General features: G+C 39.7%; 1 protein-coding gene across 1 annotated transcript; it reads left to right on the forward strand.

Annotated features, from left to right (window-relative positions):
* The first annotated feature begins 1088 nt into the window (after nt 1-1088).
* On the forward strand, nt 1089-16566 carry apcdd1l (adenomatosis polyposis coli down-regulated 1-like). The gene is made up of 4 exons (XM_084929384.1): nt 1089-1633; nt 10916-11099; nt 11271-11790; nt 15263-16566. The coding sequence occupies exons 1-4, from the start codon at nt 1555-1557 to the stop codon at nt 16025-16027; spliced, it is 1548 nt and encodes a 515-aa protein (XP_084785510.1). The 5' UTR covers nt 1089-1554; the 3' UTR covers nt 16028-16566.
* Nucleotides 16567-17400: the final 834 nt, after the last annotated feature.

The raw sequence follows: 17400 nt of genomic DNA on the forward strand, positions 1-17400 counted from the left end.
CAGAGCCTCTGAATCAGTGTGACTGGAGCGTCTGTCTATGCATGTGCCTTTTTTAATGATGTGTGCTGCAGGTTTGTGCAAACCGCGTGTGTGTGCGCAGCTGCTGCTGACATGTATTTGTGCTATTTTTTTTCCCTCAGCTTAAAGTTTCGGTGCACCCAAACTGAAAGAAATGCACCCACGGGAGTTTGACCAGTAGATTGTTTTGATTTTATGTTAAAAACTTTGTGAGTTTGTATCACAAACACAGCATTAACAAATTTATGCTAAAACATTCAGCAGCAGCAGCATCTCTTCCCAGAAATTGTGTTTCCATTACTCCCAGTATGCCACAAACCTCACTGTCAACAGTTTTCATTGGGACTATTTCTCTGGGAGAACCTAAATCCAATAAAAACTGTCTACAGTAAAGTCTTTGGAGTAGTAACTGAGCTATTTACACACATCTTTTTTATATTAATTCCAATGCAAACTCACGCTGTCCCTCCAATCATTGTTCACACCATCATAATTATTATTTTTTTTAATTTAGACCAAAAATTTTAGGAAGATTTTTGGGGAAGTGGCTCAAGTTTGGTTGGAGTTATGAATGGAGAGGCGCAGTAATGCTTTGCTCTTCAGTGCTAACAAGGCATAAAGCAGAGATTAATCTGGACCGAATTAAAGAATGTGTACTAGGTATACCTCAGTCTCAGCTTCACCACAGCTGTTAATGAATAAATACTAGCAGGTGACAGTACTGACCCACACAAACTGACTTTTTTTTCTCCCTAATGTCACATACTGAGATTGCAGTTCCTTGCCTGAACCTATACATTCATTTTTTATGTTGTTGTTTAACCGAGTCGTGCTGTGGCACTGTGACCGTAGCAGTAACTTCTTTTCATCCCTGCCCTTTTGCACCTTGCTCTGAAAGCTTCTCAGAGTCTTCGCTCAAGGAAGCTTGAAGCTCAATCCCCCTCCTCCACACACACAAACACACACACACGCTGAAACTTTCCCTATATCTGCCCTCCCTTCTTCCATCCCTCTCTCTCTCTCTTTACTCCCTCCTCTCAGCTCAAAACTATAAGAGCCAGACAGGAGTGCACACACATACAATCCTCCTGCTCACACACATACACACCCTCACTGCACATGCTTTGAGTGGAACAGATTCACAGTGCTGCACTGGAGTGAGACAACGGTGTGTGATTGAGAGAGTTTATTCTCACCCTGCGTCAGCTCAAGGAAAGCACCAGTGTGCAGAAGTTTCATGAACGGATGACCTCAACAGAGGACCTTTTTTATCAGACCATGGAAGCCAAGATTTGGAGCTAAAAGAAAAGAAGAAGAGTTTTTTACTTGTTTGTTTGTTTGTTTGTTTTTAAACAAAACAAAACACCTTTTTGGCTGAAGTGGAAATTAGAGTTTTGTCTGTGGGATTACTGGGAACTTCATTCATGAGCTCTTGTCATGTTGGTATCCTGCATGATTGTTTCTTGTTGACAGGAGCCATCTCTGTGTTTTGGATTTCCCACGGATCACAGTTTATATTCTGAACACAGTGTGTGAATGAAGGACGCAGGAGCAGGAAACATGTCAAGCGGACGATTCAGTCACCTGTTGAGGGGTGTCTGGTTTCTGTGGCAAGGTGAGTTCAAGCACTGACTTCGGCGTAGTTAAATGGTGTAGATTTTGATTCTTGAAAAATGTTTAAGAGAAATGTTATTTTACAATAGGCTTAAACTCACGAAGACCACGAGTCATGTGAAATTTACATTTTACACTTCAGCAGGTAATGCGGAGCTACAGATACCCCCTTGTAATCAAAAGTTTCACTACGAAAAGAATAAGAGACAGTAAATGCTTACTCTTGTAAGAACTAGAGCTAGAACTTTAGATTGGAGAACACATGGTCAGACAAAAAAAAGAGAGATTAAAGCTGACATCTTCATAATTATAAGGAAGTCATTATGCTATTTGTCACAATTCAAATGAAAGCTCAACATGTGGATCACCACTTTGAAAAATTAAACACAAATTATGCTGATGTTAGACTTATGAATAGCCCGTCTGTGTTCCCCATCTCCCCCTGTGAGCGTCTTCAAAGCGTTTGTGGCCACTGGAGGAGTCTTCAAAAAGGGGCTCAAGCTGGTGCCTTTAAACAATGGCTCCCTAGGAGCAGAGAAGCGTGGCCCTGGAACTAATGTTGCCATTATGTTAATGGTTAGAATAACAGCAGACAGCCATTACTGACCCTACCTCAAGCTGCTGTGCCGAGCTGATGATCTGTCCGCTTGGCCTCGATCATGGAAGCAAAGCATTTTGGCCATCAGGGCTGGTTAGGGTGATGGGCTGGAGGCAGACAGGAGGAGGCATCTGTCTGGTGCCAGCCTTACTTTCCCCTCCCTTCAGAACCATCTCCTGCTCAATGCTTCAGTAGTAGACTGGTATCTTTGAGCTTTTTGCTTCTTCCCCACTCAAGTTTGTCAGTGGGAGACCGGCAAGGTTGAGTCGTCAGCTCCACACAGGACAGTTCAAACTGTGCAGAAAGCCGCTTAGAAAAGCTTTAAAGAGGAATTTGTTTGGATTATGTATTTAGAACTTTTGGCAGATGTTTTATTATTTCAGATTTGTGCTCCTTTCCTATACTAAAGGAACTAAGTAACAGCTCAGTTCTAAAAGTTAATCTTTTGAAAAACTTGTCATTTACCCACACTTTGTTGGGAGATTTTCTCCACCTTTGAACGTGTAAAAGGAAAGGTGACCAAGTATAACTGGATTAAAAAAACTCCTTCAGCACACATCCAGCTTGAACTGGATGATAAAATGTCTGATCCAACCCCTAATCATTTTTGTTTAAGCTACATCTTGGCTGTAGCATGTTCCACCTCTCTCCAAGTACATGAAACAGCCACCAAACAGATCTCCAGAACTATCTCCAAGCCAGTCTTTTGAATTAAGATCAAAGAATTAAAATTTCAGTTCCAAAAACATCAACGGACCATCAACTTCCCTGTCCACTATCTAAATCTTAAGTACCTTGGCTGTCCACCAAAAAAAAAAGACCACAATGAATGAAGGTGCTCGTATAACGAAGAATCCTCCTCGTTGTCAGACAGCTCAAAGCTTTGGGCTTCAATGTGCTGCTGGCTTTCAGAGACTTTTGAAAAACATCGTTGAAGAAATGGTGAAGTAAGTGGATGTGTTGGCTTGAGGAGACAGCTGTTTTACGCAGTACGACATCGTGTGTGTGTGTGTGTGTGTGTGTGTGTGTGTGTGTGTGTGTGTGTGTGTGTGTGTGTGTGTGTGTGTGTGTGTGTGTGTGTGTGTCAGTTGTTGCTTTGTGAATAGGAGCCAGAGTTTGCTAACCACAGTGGAACTGGCAGCAGCATCCATTGGGCAAACCCCTGTTGATCCCTTGTCTAAATAAACGAGGCCGTTGGATTAAGCAGCTTACACTGTGATGAAAAGACAACAGTAGTTGTCCTTGTGCTGCCCTGGGGACAGAAGGATACTCCTGGCCTGGAAGGCTGCGATGAGATGCTGGGGTTAAAGCCAAAAGAAGAAACGGGGACCCAGGGTTAGAATAACACACTGGACCTCATGTTCTTAGGAAAACCTCTAAATCAGCCTGACCTTCGTCTGACTTTAGTGACAAGGGTGGAAGGAAAGGAAAGGGATATTCCTGCAAAACAGCCCTGGCTGAGAAAAATCTACTTTGCATGCTGTTGTGCGGAGACAGAGCAGGCCAGCAGTACATTATCTATGCCGTAAAGACTATAATTATAAATTCAGTAATTACAGTTTTGAATGCTAGTGCCTTAACAATGAGGGCATTGACTGTGTACCAAGTTTATCAAGCTTAACATATGTCAATAAAACTGTCAGAATCGAAATCAATAAAGAAAGGACTAAGTTTAAAAAAGCATACCATACCATCAGCATGCGTTCAGAAGTATTGTCAACATAGATTATTTTTAGTTGCCAAATCAAGGTTTGTGTCAGCCTGCATGAGAGTCCTCTCTCACGCCTTTAAATTTTTTCTTAGACAGCCCAGAATCACACAGCATAAATGTGCTGAAGGGATAATGATAACTTACGCTGCTTTATAATAAATGTGTTAGCTCGCCGAGGGAACAGGAGGTTTGGCTGAAGGGTTAGCTTCTACCAGATGAGAACTGCAGGTCCAGGTAACGCAGAAGATGTTTAATGTGTATTCTGTGTTTTTAGCAACAGGCACTGGGCACCAACACCTTCTATCTGTATTCAGCAGAACGGAGTATTGAAAATCCTCAAAGCATTATATGCAGGGATATATGAGTATCAGTAGTCATTCACTGGTGTAGAACCAGAAGACAATAAATCCTTTATGGTTTAAAACAAATAGTAAATAGTAAATAGTAAAAAAAAAAAAAAAAGAGCACTTTTTTAAAAGAAAAAAGTAGAACAACTGTTGTGCGGCCTGTTGTATTGAAATATTTACACCCCATGTTTGCGTACTCTTACCTTTTTGGATAAAATAAATAAAATCATTGTTTCTGCTGAACAGTGAAAATCTATTGAAATAGTAGATCTTTTAAGAGTAAAAAGTTATTATGCAGGTGGTTGCATCGTCTAGATTAATTCAATTATTTAGATTAGAAGAGGAGCCATGAGAAAAAATAAAACCAAAAGCAGGAATATCAATCTTCGCTGCTCATTGTGCACTATATGTGGATATCCTGCAAAACATTGTGCAGCCAGCACACACCCCTTCATTATCAGGTGCTGCAAGCCAAAACGCTTAGGAATCATTGGCTATTAACACCTATCCAAAATCTGGATGGCAGCTGAGTGAGTCAGGAAGCCTGAAAAAGCAGCTGTGAACTGTGAATAATGTGCAGCAGTCACCTAAATATGTGGAATGATGAGCTTCTGTAGCATTTAATGTTGCTTCTGAGAGAACGCGCACACATGCACCTCACTAATCTTGTCATTCTGGAGCACGAAGATGCCTCATGCCTCCAAACTCCACCCCTTACTGTCATGAACTTTGTTCACTTCATAAACCATTGACAGACACACAGAGAAAGAGAAGAAAATAAACAAAGACAGAAGAAAGAAAGGAGAAATCTGAAATCCATCCAGGACAAATGAGGCGTAAATATCATGGCTTTTTCATCAGAGGGAGAGAAAAGTAATCAGGCGGAGAGGAAGGAGGGCCAGGAGGGCACAGGCACTTCAGGGACAGTTTAGGGAGTTTGATCCACAGCACAAAGAGCGATCAGAGCACAAAAAGAGGGTAAGGATGTAGTTAAAAAAAGAAGAAGAAGAAGTTGGAAGATTTATTTAAAATACTGGGGGGATTGGTCCAACACTGCCTTCATGTCAACACATTATTTGGATATTTTTTCCCTCACCTAGGCTGCCTCCATTTTGGCAGCTTTAGTGATTCTCTGTTAAATATTTTCAGAGGTAGCTGTGAAGAAGACACAGACATCTCTCTCCGTGATGGACCAGCTGTGCGGCCAACTTCAACGTCATGCACTTGATTCCCCGCAAGCCCTGAATTAAAAGTGCCAGGATCTGGTTCTTGTTTTTACAGGATAGCTCCAAATAAAAACGTACATAAAGCCTTATTTTTAATGTGGCTCTGTGGACGAGACGTGAGAGAGGAGAGCGAACGCTGCCAGACCGTAATCACAAATGCAAACAAACAAACAGAGGGCAACCCGGAGGTCTCATATAAATGGTATCCCTTCTGCAGTCTACTGTGCATCAATGTGTGCAGTGTGTTTTTTGTGAAAGTGTACGCATGTGCGTGTGTAGAGGGGAACTGAAGGAATATATGAGCTCAAAGACAGGTAGATTACTTTGGCTGGTCATCAGTCAGATGAGGCGAACGCCAGTGTTAGTGGGGATGACAGACTGACCGTCCAGACCACACGCAGCTCACAGGCTGCGGCACTGACCTCTGGTGGAAGAATTGTAAATCTACATGATTTAGAGGAATGATTTTTGCTTGTGGATTCAGCAGTGTTTTGTAAGGCTTGATGACAATTAAAAGAACCGGAGTGCATCAAGGGGTAGAGTAGGAAGGTGGCTTTAATCCTGTCATTCCAGGATTTGTCACATTCTTCTCAATAAGGGAACAGCTTTGAAGGCAATTGTTGGATTCATCTATTGGATAATAAAACAAAACGACCTGTTGTTTTTTTTTGACACTCCTGAATGTGAAGATTAATATAAGAAATTAGCATAGAGCAGCAAAAGTCCCCTAGAGAAGAACTTTTCTCCAGGTCTTGGCTTTAAAATAATTATGAAAACAATAAGGATTCTGGATGCTATCCCAGCCATTATAGGGCAAGAGGCAGGGACTAGCACAGAGAGACAGACACCTACTGAAATCTATGGGCAATTTAGAATCATCAGTTAACCTAATCCCACTAACTATATGTCTTTGGACTGTGGGATGAAACCAGACTACCCAGACAGAACCCAGAACACCCTGCAAAGACAGGGGTCAGATGGTGGAGCTGAATTCAGGACCTTTTTCCTATGAGGCAACAGTGCTAACCACTGCAGCATGCTGCCTTTCTGCCTTCCCATAAGATGAGCGGAAGAAAATGGATGAATGTAAATAAAAATGCAGAAGCAGTGAGTCGCTGAATGTAGAAACCTGTAAGCTTACTTTTCTGATAAGTGATTTCTCTTTAATGCTTATTATTATTTTTATCAGTCATAAGGCCGCATGAAACCCACATTGTATGTAGTCAGTAACATATTCTTTCTGGATATTGTTGAATACTGTAAATTCTGATGCCTTTAGGGCTGCTATTATAATGTTCCTGCAGCATTTCTGTAAAAATGTGACAAAGAAGATTTTTTGTCACGGTTAAAGAAAGAGAAGAGGCTGATTTGGGGGGTTAAGGTGAGGACCTGGAGTTATATTTCAAAGTAATTAACTGTTTAATGAGATTAGAAAAAGAAACACTAAAATAACAGTCTAATGTCATCCAAGAAGTATAAAATTATTAAATATTCTGATCAACACAGTAGTGTAAAATTGTTGAAGATTATAGAAAGCATACTATTATGAATACCTTAATGCTGGTAAATCTAGTTCTTTAGCGCATGGTCACTGTACATTACTCTAAATGCTATTACACGTTCTGTAAAGATAATTTCAACCTTTTAAAAAGTATTTAATAAATTCAGCTACTTCCACAAGCATCAAATCCATCTTTAAGCTTAAATGTAACTTTCAAGTCTCAGTCTTATATAAAGTTTTACTGGTATATGTAATGAAATCTGTTTTAAAAGATGCACTGACCACTATGCTGTGACAGGCCATATGAGTGGGAAGTTTTAGGGCCCGCTGTGGAAAAATAAATCAGTAGGAACCATTGCAGGGTAAAACTAATGCAATGTGACTGCCTGTGTAGGAAGTGAATCAAGTAAAATAGTCCCCCATCTCCTCCAAATGGAGACTGGGATTGGATATTATCATATGTATTACACCATCACCTCACTTGTGGTTGGAATAGGGCTCTTTTGTAGAAGAATACTTAAAACCCCACGATGAGCAATTTTGTTTTACTAAGCTCTGCTTTTATGAGCACTCTTTTAGTAAATGCAACCATATGCCCAACTGGAAGGAGATCCAAGAGAGGGAAAGGGACTGAATGACAAGTGACCTCAAGAAACACTCTATAGAAATGCTTTGGCAAGAACAGAAAGTCCAATATACCAGTCCAAATGACTCCACATCACAGACTGGGACTCTTGTCTCTGTGTCCATTCATTGTGCTCTGTGCGAGTAACCACTTAGCCAACATGTTGCGTGGACAGATAACACAAAACAGACCAATTGGATGACTTGTAAGGAGCCGTGGAAATTAATTAATCCTGATTAGTATTTCTGCTCCGGGTTCTCCCAAAGGAGCCCAGCTGGGACTGACTGACCGGGTTTCTTCAGCAGCTGCAGTGACAGGGAGCATAAACAAACACATCACCACATAGGGGAAATTGCAAACATGTTTCATTGCCTGTGACAGCAAAAAGAAGAATTAATCTTATCAATATACCGACAGACTGCTGAAAGGAGGAAAAATTTGCTTTGAGTTTGAGTCTGGCTTTGTGGTCGATGGATGTACAGGTCAGACTTTACGGTTGTGTGTTTGTTTATGTGTGTGAGCATCAGCTGGAAGGACGTTGGGAAACGACTGAGCAGCACACATGTCTGCGGCTGTGGTCAGTGTGTGTGGGAAGCATTCCAAGAGCAAAGGGAACAAAAAATATCCTCCATTTGACACTAACAAGGTTAATAAATGCAGATCCGTCAGCCTCCATCTTGGAGCTTTTTAAAGGAAAATCAACATCACACACTTTCCGTTCAAAAGTCCTTGAGCTTCATTTGCTGAGCCATGGGAAAACCGAGTGGTCTGTGGGTCCTTCTAGCTGAAACTTGCACAACTTACTCCAAACTCAACTGTAGCCTCGACAGGTGATCTTCTCCCTGAAAAATGTGGGGTAAGGTTACTAATAGTAGTAAAGGGAGAATGTGACAGTTATGGGAGTAAAAGGAATAATAGAGCAAGTAAAAAGGAAAGGGAGGAAAAACTAGACGGAATACTAAAAGAAACTTAAAGCAAAAGTGCAATAATTTCTAATGTTTTCAGCAAAAGACTGTAGAACTTAAAAAGCACTTTCATGGATAGAGCCTGATCTGCATGTAGCAGTTTTACAGTTTTACTGTTTACATTCAGTGCTGCCATCTTGGATAGCTAAATCAGGGTATGTTGATCTGTTCCCACTAATATTGCCATTTCCAACTTGAGGGGGTGTCTCACAAGAAATGCCTGACTGGTAAATCAAAATTTCTGACTTATTCAGGAATGCGCCACTAGTTAGCAGTCATATACACTCATTGGCTGCTTCATCAGGAACAGCAGCTCGTTAACACAAATATCTAAACAGTTAATCACATGGCAGCAACTCAAGACATTTTGGCATGCAGACATGGTCTGGACATCCTGTTGAAGTTAGAACTGAGCGACAGAATGGGGAAGAAAAGTGATTTTGAATAGTTGGAGCTATCTCTAACGTTCACAGAGAATGATCCAAAAAATAGAAAATATCCAGTGAGCGGAGGTTCTCTGTGCGAAAATATCTTGTTGGAGTCAAAGGTCAAAGCAGAATGGCCAGACTCCTCCATGCAGACAGAAAGTCAAAAGTAACTCAAATAACTACAGGCTACAACCAAGTTTTACAGAGAAGCATCTCTGAACATACAACATGTCAAACTCTGAAGCAGGTGGGCTACACCAGTCAGCTAAGAACAGAAAACTGGAGCTGCAATTCACACAGGCTCACTCAAATTGAAGACTGGAAAAATGCTGTCTGATGTGATGAGTTTTGACTTCCGCTGGGCCATTTGGATGGCAGAATCTGATCTTGGCATATAACATGAAACAATGGATCTTTCCTGCTTTATATTAGCATTATAAACTGGTGGTACTGGTGTCATGGCACGGGGACTGTTTTCTCCTCACACCTTGGGCCTCTTGGCACCAATTGATTAAATGCTACAGCCTACCTGAGCATTGTTACAGACCGTATCTGTCCCTTCATGACCAGAGCACACCAGTCTAATGGCTACTTCCAGCAGAAATCACACACACAATGTCACAAAGTTAAGGCCATCACAAACTGGTTTGCTGAACATCACAGTGCAGAGTCTCAAGCCAATAGAGCTCCTTTGGGATGTGGTGGAAGAGGCGATTGACATTATGGATGACCAGCTGACATGTCTGTGGCAACTGTGCGATGCTATCATGTCAATATGAACCAAAATCTCTGAGGAATGTGTCCAGAAAATGTCAGCATTAGATAGAAGGCTGATACCACACTCTAAGCAAAAACACAGTCATTCTGTCCACATGTGACAATATTCCCCTACCAATACACTTTCACAAGTTCATTCTGTAACAGGTTACATGAAATGGTAAAAGCCTAATGAGGATATTTCAAGTCAACAAATGAAAATGAATGCAACAGAAGATGGAGGCATCTGCGAGAACACATGCAGCTTTGCTTTTTGACATTTCTTTTGGGGGGATTTAAAGCTGAAGCCATAACTTTGACACACGCAAGTACGCACATTGCCCAGACAGACCCCAGAGGGCTTCCTCATGTTGCAACCATGAGGGTGCAATCAGAAAATCCTATCGCTTTGGTCTGGTTGGAAACCACACCAGAGCACTCGACCTTGTTGACAACACACGCATTGAGGTGAAATTGCAGTTAAGATTAATGGCAGACACACTGCAGATGTGCAAATGTCAGATCAATAAAATGCTACAGAGTGAATAAGGCGTTCATTTGGATTAGCTGTCAGTGTTTGGGAAAACTCAAGAACAAGAACATTAATCATCATGAGTGTTTTTCTTAAAATCATATTATCAGCAGATGTGTTTGGCTCAGTTGGCCTGCTGCTGTCGCTGACCCACCTGTTTGCATTATTGCAATTTTTTGAGAAAAACAAAATATAACTATATATCCAGTACACACTCCCGCACAAACACTTCCACTCACACCTCCTGTCTCAAAGCAAACTAAAAGCCTGTATGTTGCAGCTGCAGGCTGATTGAAGTGACAAGCCAAAATTTTAGCACTGATACAAAGGTCCTGTTTTACAGCCATGTATGGATAAATAGCACTGTCTCTCTCCTCATTACATAGAAAATTCAACAAAAGTACAATCCCAAAAGAGTTTGGACTGAATTGCAGTGAATCTAGCTTGTTTGAAATGTGAATATAACCAATGGGCTCTTAGCATTTCCATTTATTTTCTAATGACGGAGGCTGAGAGTCTTCCCATGCCATGGAACGAAGCATTTGTGTTGATCAGATCGGATAACTGACACACTGTTTTGATTTTTCTTTCCAGCTCTGTTGGTGGTAGGAACAGGGACAAAACTTTGGGAGGTGCCAACAGGTCCATTTGCATCCTCCTCCAACTTCAGTGAGAGCCTCCAGTGGGAGCCCCACTGTCAGTACCACAACATACAGGACAGAGTGAGAATCACAGCAGATATACCACCACAACTGGATGGTACTTGGGTATCAATAAGGTACAAATGCATATAGAGCAATGATAATAACCCTCCATCTTAAAAACAAAAGCCAAATCGAGACCTGTCCCAAATAATTCAATACTTCAGAGTCACCTCTGTCATACTTAAGAACTTGAAAGCTATACATAAAAACAATTGCCTATATAATTTTTCTCCTTCTGCATTTAGATGCGAAGTTCGTCCTGGTCCAGAGTTTCTTACCCGCTCCTACACTTTCCACCCCAACCGTCACTTCCAGGCCCTGCAGCACTACTATACCGACAGCAGCTGCGAGGATCCTAGCTACTCCCTGATAGTCAGGGGAAAGATCCGTCTGCGCCAGGCCTCTTGGATCACCCGTGGGGCTACTGAAGCTGAGCATCACCTCAGCAAAGTGGCCATTGTGGTTCATAGCCTTGCAGGCAAACAGAGGTTGGCCTCCAGGCTCCCTTCAACATGCGTAGGTCTCAGCCTGGGTCGAGTGGTGACAGGGAAGCTCTATGAGCTATACAACACCCGGGCAGGGAGGGGATGTCTGGAAGCACTGGGTTTCTCCATGATGGAGATGGGTTTAGTACGAGTAGAAACGCAATACCACAGCCATGGAAGGAAGGTCCAGGAGCTGTTCTTGGGGGATATCCACACTGACTGGACACAAAGAACTCAGTACAAACCTACTGGGTACCAGCAACTACTGCAGAATGCCATGGTAAGACAGTACGGTGATTTTTTTATCAATAAGCACTGAAAGCAGTTTGCTGTTCATTTCATTTCATTTAGTTATTTATGTCACACTTGGTACAACAGTTTCCACAGTTAGTTCTTTCAGACAAACCAACCACACTTTCTATCAGTAAAGCACTGCAACCATGTGTGAAAAGGAGCAGGAAGAAGAAAATATTCTTATTAAACCCTGCCCCCTATCTACAATCCAACTTATATTGCAAGTGGGCACCAAAAATTAAGGAACAAACTAACATTAACATTTATCTCCGGTCCTAAATCAAACCAAACAACAAATTTACAATCAGAATATACCACTCCACATAGTAACAAGGAGAAAAGATAAGTAAATAAAATAAATGAGGCAAAAAATAATAATGGATCCTTTTTTCAATGAACTCCAATTTCATTCACATTCTTCATATTGAGTTATCGTTTTAGACATGTAACACTTTTTAAAACAATGTAAATTTATACAATTCTTTATATTATAATGAAGAGAGTTCCACAGTCGTATACCCCTAACCGTTGGACTCATTCATCTTTGTGTAGTCCTAGCTAGCTGATGCTTAATATAAAATTTCCTTCTGCTGTCTTCTCCCCCCGAACACATTAAAAATACTCTTTGTAACTTAAAAGGCAAAATATTATTTTTAGATTTAAACATAATTAATAGTGTCCGTAGTTTCACAAAATCTCCTAATTTTAATAATTTCGATTTTATAAATAATTTATTTGTATGTTCTCTATATTTAACGTTATGAATCATTCGTATCACTTTCTTCTGTAATAAGTTTAGAGGTTTTATAGTATTCTCATATGTATTCCCCCAAACTTCAACACAGTAACTAAAGTATGAGAAAAACAATGCAAAATATAAAATGCGCATTGTTTTGTAGTCTAATAAATCTCTTACATTTTCCAAAATATAAATGTTTTTAACCATCTTCTTTCTAATATACTCAATATGTGATTTCCACGTCAAATTTTCATCTACTATTACACCCAAAAAGCGAAATTCAGTAACTCTTTCAATCAATTCTCCATTAATGGACATAATGACTTCTTCCTCCTTTACACGATTGCCAAATATCATGAATTTCATTTTTGTCAGATTCAAAGATAATTTATTTACATCAAACCATTTTTTTAATCTTAACATCTCAGAAATTATAATTTCAACCAAATCTTTCAAATTCTCTCCAGAGCAATAAAAATTTGTGTCATCTGCAAATAAAATAAAATTTAACCTTTTTGATATGTCACAGATATCATTAATATATAAATTAAAAAGTTTAGGTCCCAAAATAGAACCTTGAGGAACGCCACATACAATCTTCAATCTTTCAGAGGTATTGCCGAGATATTGTACATATTGTGACCTATTTTCTAAATAACTCGTTAACCAATTCAATGCCACTCCTCTCACACCATAATTATACAATTTAGAAATCAAACTAGAATGTTGTAACGTGTCAAAAGCTTTTTTTAAATCAACGAATACCCCAACTGTGTATTTATTATTATGGGTTGCAGATGAAATATCGTCAATGAAAGTCAACAATGCTAATGCCATTGATCTATTTTTAAGAAATCCAAATTGATTTTCATTTATTAGTTGATTTTTTTCAATAAAACTATCAAGTCTTTGCACAAAAAGTTCTTCAAGCACTTTTGAAAACTGTGTTAAAACTATGCTTATCTCCTGATTTATATAAGGGTATCACTTTTGCCACTTTCATTCGATCAGGAAATACTCCTGATTGTAACGAGTGATTAAAAATATAGCAAAGAGGAATACTTATACAGTCTAAAGTCTTTTTAATTAGAACCATGTCTATACCATCACAGTCAGTAGATTTTTTATTTTTAAAGTTTTCTACAATTGCTACTATTTCTTTTATGGTAATATCAGCTAAGAATATAGAATTAACCACTCTACTTTCTCCTTTCCAGACTTCCTCATATTCTGGGTCGTCATTTTTTGTAATTAAATTTGCTAAAGTAGGTCCAACATTTACAAAAAAAGAATTGAATTTGTTTGCTACTTCAGTCTTGTCATCGACAACTTGATTATTCTTAATGAAATAAATAGGCCGATCTGAGGGTATGTTCTTGTTACCCAATACTTCTTTAAAAATATTCCAAATGCCCTTAATATTATTCTTGTTTTCCTGAAAAAGTTTATTATAATAGTCTTTCTTGGCTTTCCTCAATATTAATACCAACTTATTTTTATAAACTTTATATTTCATTTCCGCATTCTTATTTCTCTGTGTTATATAATCTCTATATAAATTATTTTTCTTTTTACATGCATTTGCAAGACCCTTAGTTATCCAAGGTTTCAAATTCTTATTCTTTTTCTTATACTTAAATGATACCAATAGACAATGTTTACCATACAAGGCCAAGTAAGTATTTAAAAATGCTCCATATGCAACGTTGACCTCATTAACATAAACCTCCTTCCAGTCCACTTCCATGAGATCTTGTCTAAACCTGTTAATTGCCTCATTATTTCTTAACCTTCTATGACTCACGAAACCAATTTCTTCCTTTCTTTTCATATTTAAATCAGAAGTAAAAAAGACTGGTAAATGATCACTTATATTGTTTATGATGAGGCCACTCATAATATTACTCTCCAAGCTATTAATGAAAATATGATCAATTAGTGTTTCTGATTTATCCGTTATTCTACTCGGCTTTATAATTAAAGGATAAAATCCTTTTCCAAATAATAATTCAAAAAAATCTGACGCAGCCTGTTAATTAAGATAGGTCAACACATTACAGGCTGACAAACTGTTGTTGTTTTTTTCATACATCTAGGCAGTTTGGGTTTAGACCATATTATACATTCATAAAAAATAGTTTCTTCCAGGCCAAAAAACATTTTTTAGTCTGGAAAATCTGCTCAATTTAGTCTTGAAGCAAAGCTCTCTAGGGGAAAAGATTAGTCAGTGAGAGTATTAGTCAATCAACAGAAAATTTATCAGTCATTTACTGAGAAAAAATGTAAAACAGATTGTTTTCATGCCTGCAAAGCATTGCGGCTCTCAGTGTTGGATGGGGTGTTCGAACCACAAAGGAAGCCACGATATTTGGCAGGTAGCTGAAATGAAAATGTTCCACCGACAACACAGAGGTTGGCTAATGCCTATAACAGCACCTACATTTTCGTTGTTGCTGTTTAATTGTTTTTCAGAGCTTTTCAGTTTTATTCAGTAGCACGATGAATATTAGGAAAGCAGGGAGGGAGACACATTTACATTTTAAACCAGCACCCTTTCACCATTTGTCACTCAAACTTGCTCCATCCTTCATGAAGCATAACTTCAAGCCTAATTAAAGAGGATTAAATATCAAAGCCAATAATTATAAAACGAGAAACGGACAGCATCTATTAAAAAAAAATGCTTGGGGTCAGCATCTAACATTCTTTTTTCTTGCAGCATCACATCCACCCCTGCCCTGTATGTGCTCTGGTGTACCGCTCCTCAGACCAGCGCCCCCCTGTGTTGCCCCGCAGCCCTGCAACCTATCTGTCTCTTGGAGGCCGATGGGTTAGCCAGCGCTGTGAAACCCGTCCCAATGTCCTCTTTCTTACCCGAGACTTCACCTTTAATCCCCACCAGCACGCCTGGGAGGGCATCTACCGGCACTATTCTGACCCTGCCTGCTCTCAGCCCACTTTCACCCTGAGAGCCTCGGGCCACTATGCTCAGGGAAACCCCTCCCCCAAAATCTCAGGAGCCTTTGAGTTTGTCTTCAAGGTAACCCAGGTCAGAGCCACAGCCATGGGGGAGCCCACAGCCAAATTGCTAAACAGTACAAAGCCAGGGAAGTGTGGTCGTGCTAGAGGATGGGAGGTCGGAGTAGAGCAGGACTTGACCCCCACAGACGGATGCACCGTGTTGGGTATCAAGCTGCCCCATAAAGAGTACGAGCTCTTCAAGATAGAGCTGGATCACAGGAAACACCCACTGCTGTTTATCGGCGAGAGGCCAACTGACGGGTCCAGTCCTGACCGACCGCTGAGGCGACCCACTTCCTTTCAGGCTCCCATGGTACTTTGCAGTGGGGGAAGCACACAGGCCGCCCGCTTAGGTTTTAACAGCAAGCAAGTACAGTTAGCAGCCAGTGGGACAGAGAGGCTTCCACAGCTGGTCCTGCTGGTGTTTGGATCTGTGCTTTGCGGCTGGCTCTGTGTTTACTAGACATTGTTCGCAAATCAAACCTGTTAAACAGCTGAAGCCAGTGATGGACATTTTTTCCTGGCAGCTGTTTTTCATTTTCCTTCCACATGATGACATGTTCAAGACCACATGTGAAATAGGCAAGAAAGACATTTAGAAGATATATGCTGTCTGTAGGTTAACCTAAATGATTCACTTCATCTCCTTTTTCTAACAAATCTGTATAAAACCACCAATATATACAAATGCCATCGTTTCAGTATGTAAAACTTCATATATTCTTTTGAAACATGCTACCTTTGTATGATAATCAAAATGATGCTCTCAAGTCACAAACTGATTTCAAATGTGGGTCTTCATTAAAATGCAAGCCAGGGCTATTTCAGTTACTTTTCACCAAGATGCAGTACAACTAATGCACTTTGTAAATAATATTTTATCAGCATATTGGTAAGAACAGTTACCATCACTGGTCAAGTTTTAGTGTATTAGTCTTTTTTTTCTATCAACAGCCAGTCTAAACAAATTAATGAAATTAATATTTATTTTATCCATTTATACTGTGCTTTTTCATAAAAATAATTTTTTGTCTAATATTTTAGTTAGTTTTGTCATTTAATATTTCCATGTCTATTAAAAGTTGCTTATCATAATATTTTTGTGAGATTCTTTTTCATCGTTCATATCATCAAGACAAAAGTTATGTGGGGTGCTCTATAAATTCAGTTTATTTTAACTAAACTTGATTTATATTACATTTCTACATTACAGAACTAGTCATCTAAAGGCACTTGATATTGCAAGGTAAAGACCTCATAATATTAGAGAAAGAAATCCAAGAATCCCCAAAGAGCAAGGACAATGGAGCAGGGTGGAAAAAACTCGTGGAACGTGTCCAGAGAGAGGTGTTTTTGTATGTAAGATATCAGACAGCTTCCCAACACTGACAGTGACCACAGATAACTGAGATTTGTGCACCTTCTTTGTTCGCCCACTGTGCTGCACCTAACTGGATAAAATTTTAACTTAAATTTAAAAAAATATTACAAGAAATGTGTTTCTGAAGACATTTGAGGCAGAAAAATAAGGCATGCATTCGCTGAATCTGTCTTCGTTTTAGATCAACAACAGCTATTTTTGGCTGGACAGTGTTTATTTGCATAGAGCAGCCTAGACCTCAGCGTTTTAAGACTTTGTTTGACAGAAAGAGTAGACTAAAGGGAAATGGCATGCAGCAAATGGCTGGTGGGTAGACTCAAATCAGACCGGAAAGGACATGAGCCTTCAGTACACGGGCCACATGATTTACTGGGTAGGCAGATATCAACCTGTGAATGTGGAGCAGGCGACTCAACTTGGCACTTACAGAAAGCACTGAATGACTTGTTACATAG

The sequence above is a fragment of the Perissodus microlepis genome, chromosome 5 (assembly GCF_051167445.1).
Source record: "Perissodus microlepis isolate ML-2025 ecotype Zambia chromosome 5, ASM5116744v1, whole genome shotgun sequence".
Taxonomy (NCBI): domain Eukaryota; kingdom Metazoa; phylum Chordata; class Actinopteri; order Cichliformes; family Cichlidae; genus Perissodus; species Perissodus microlepis.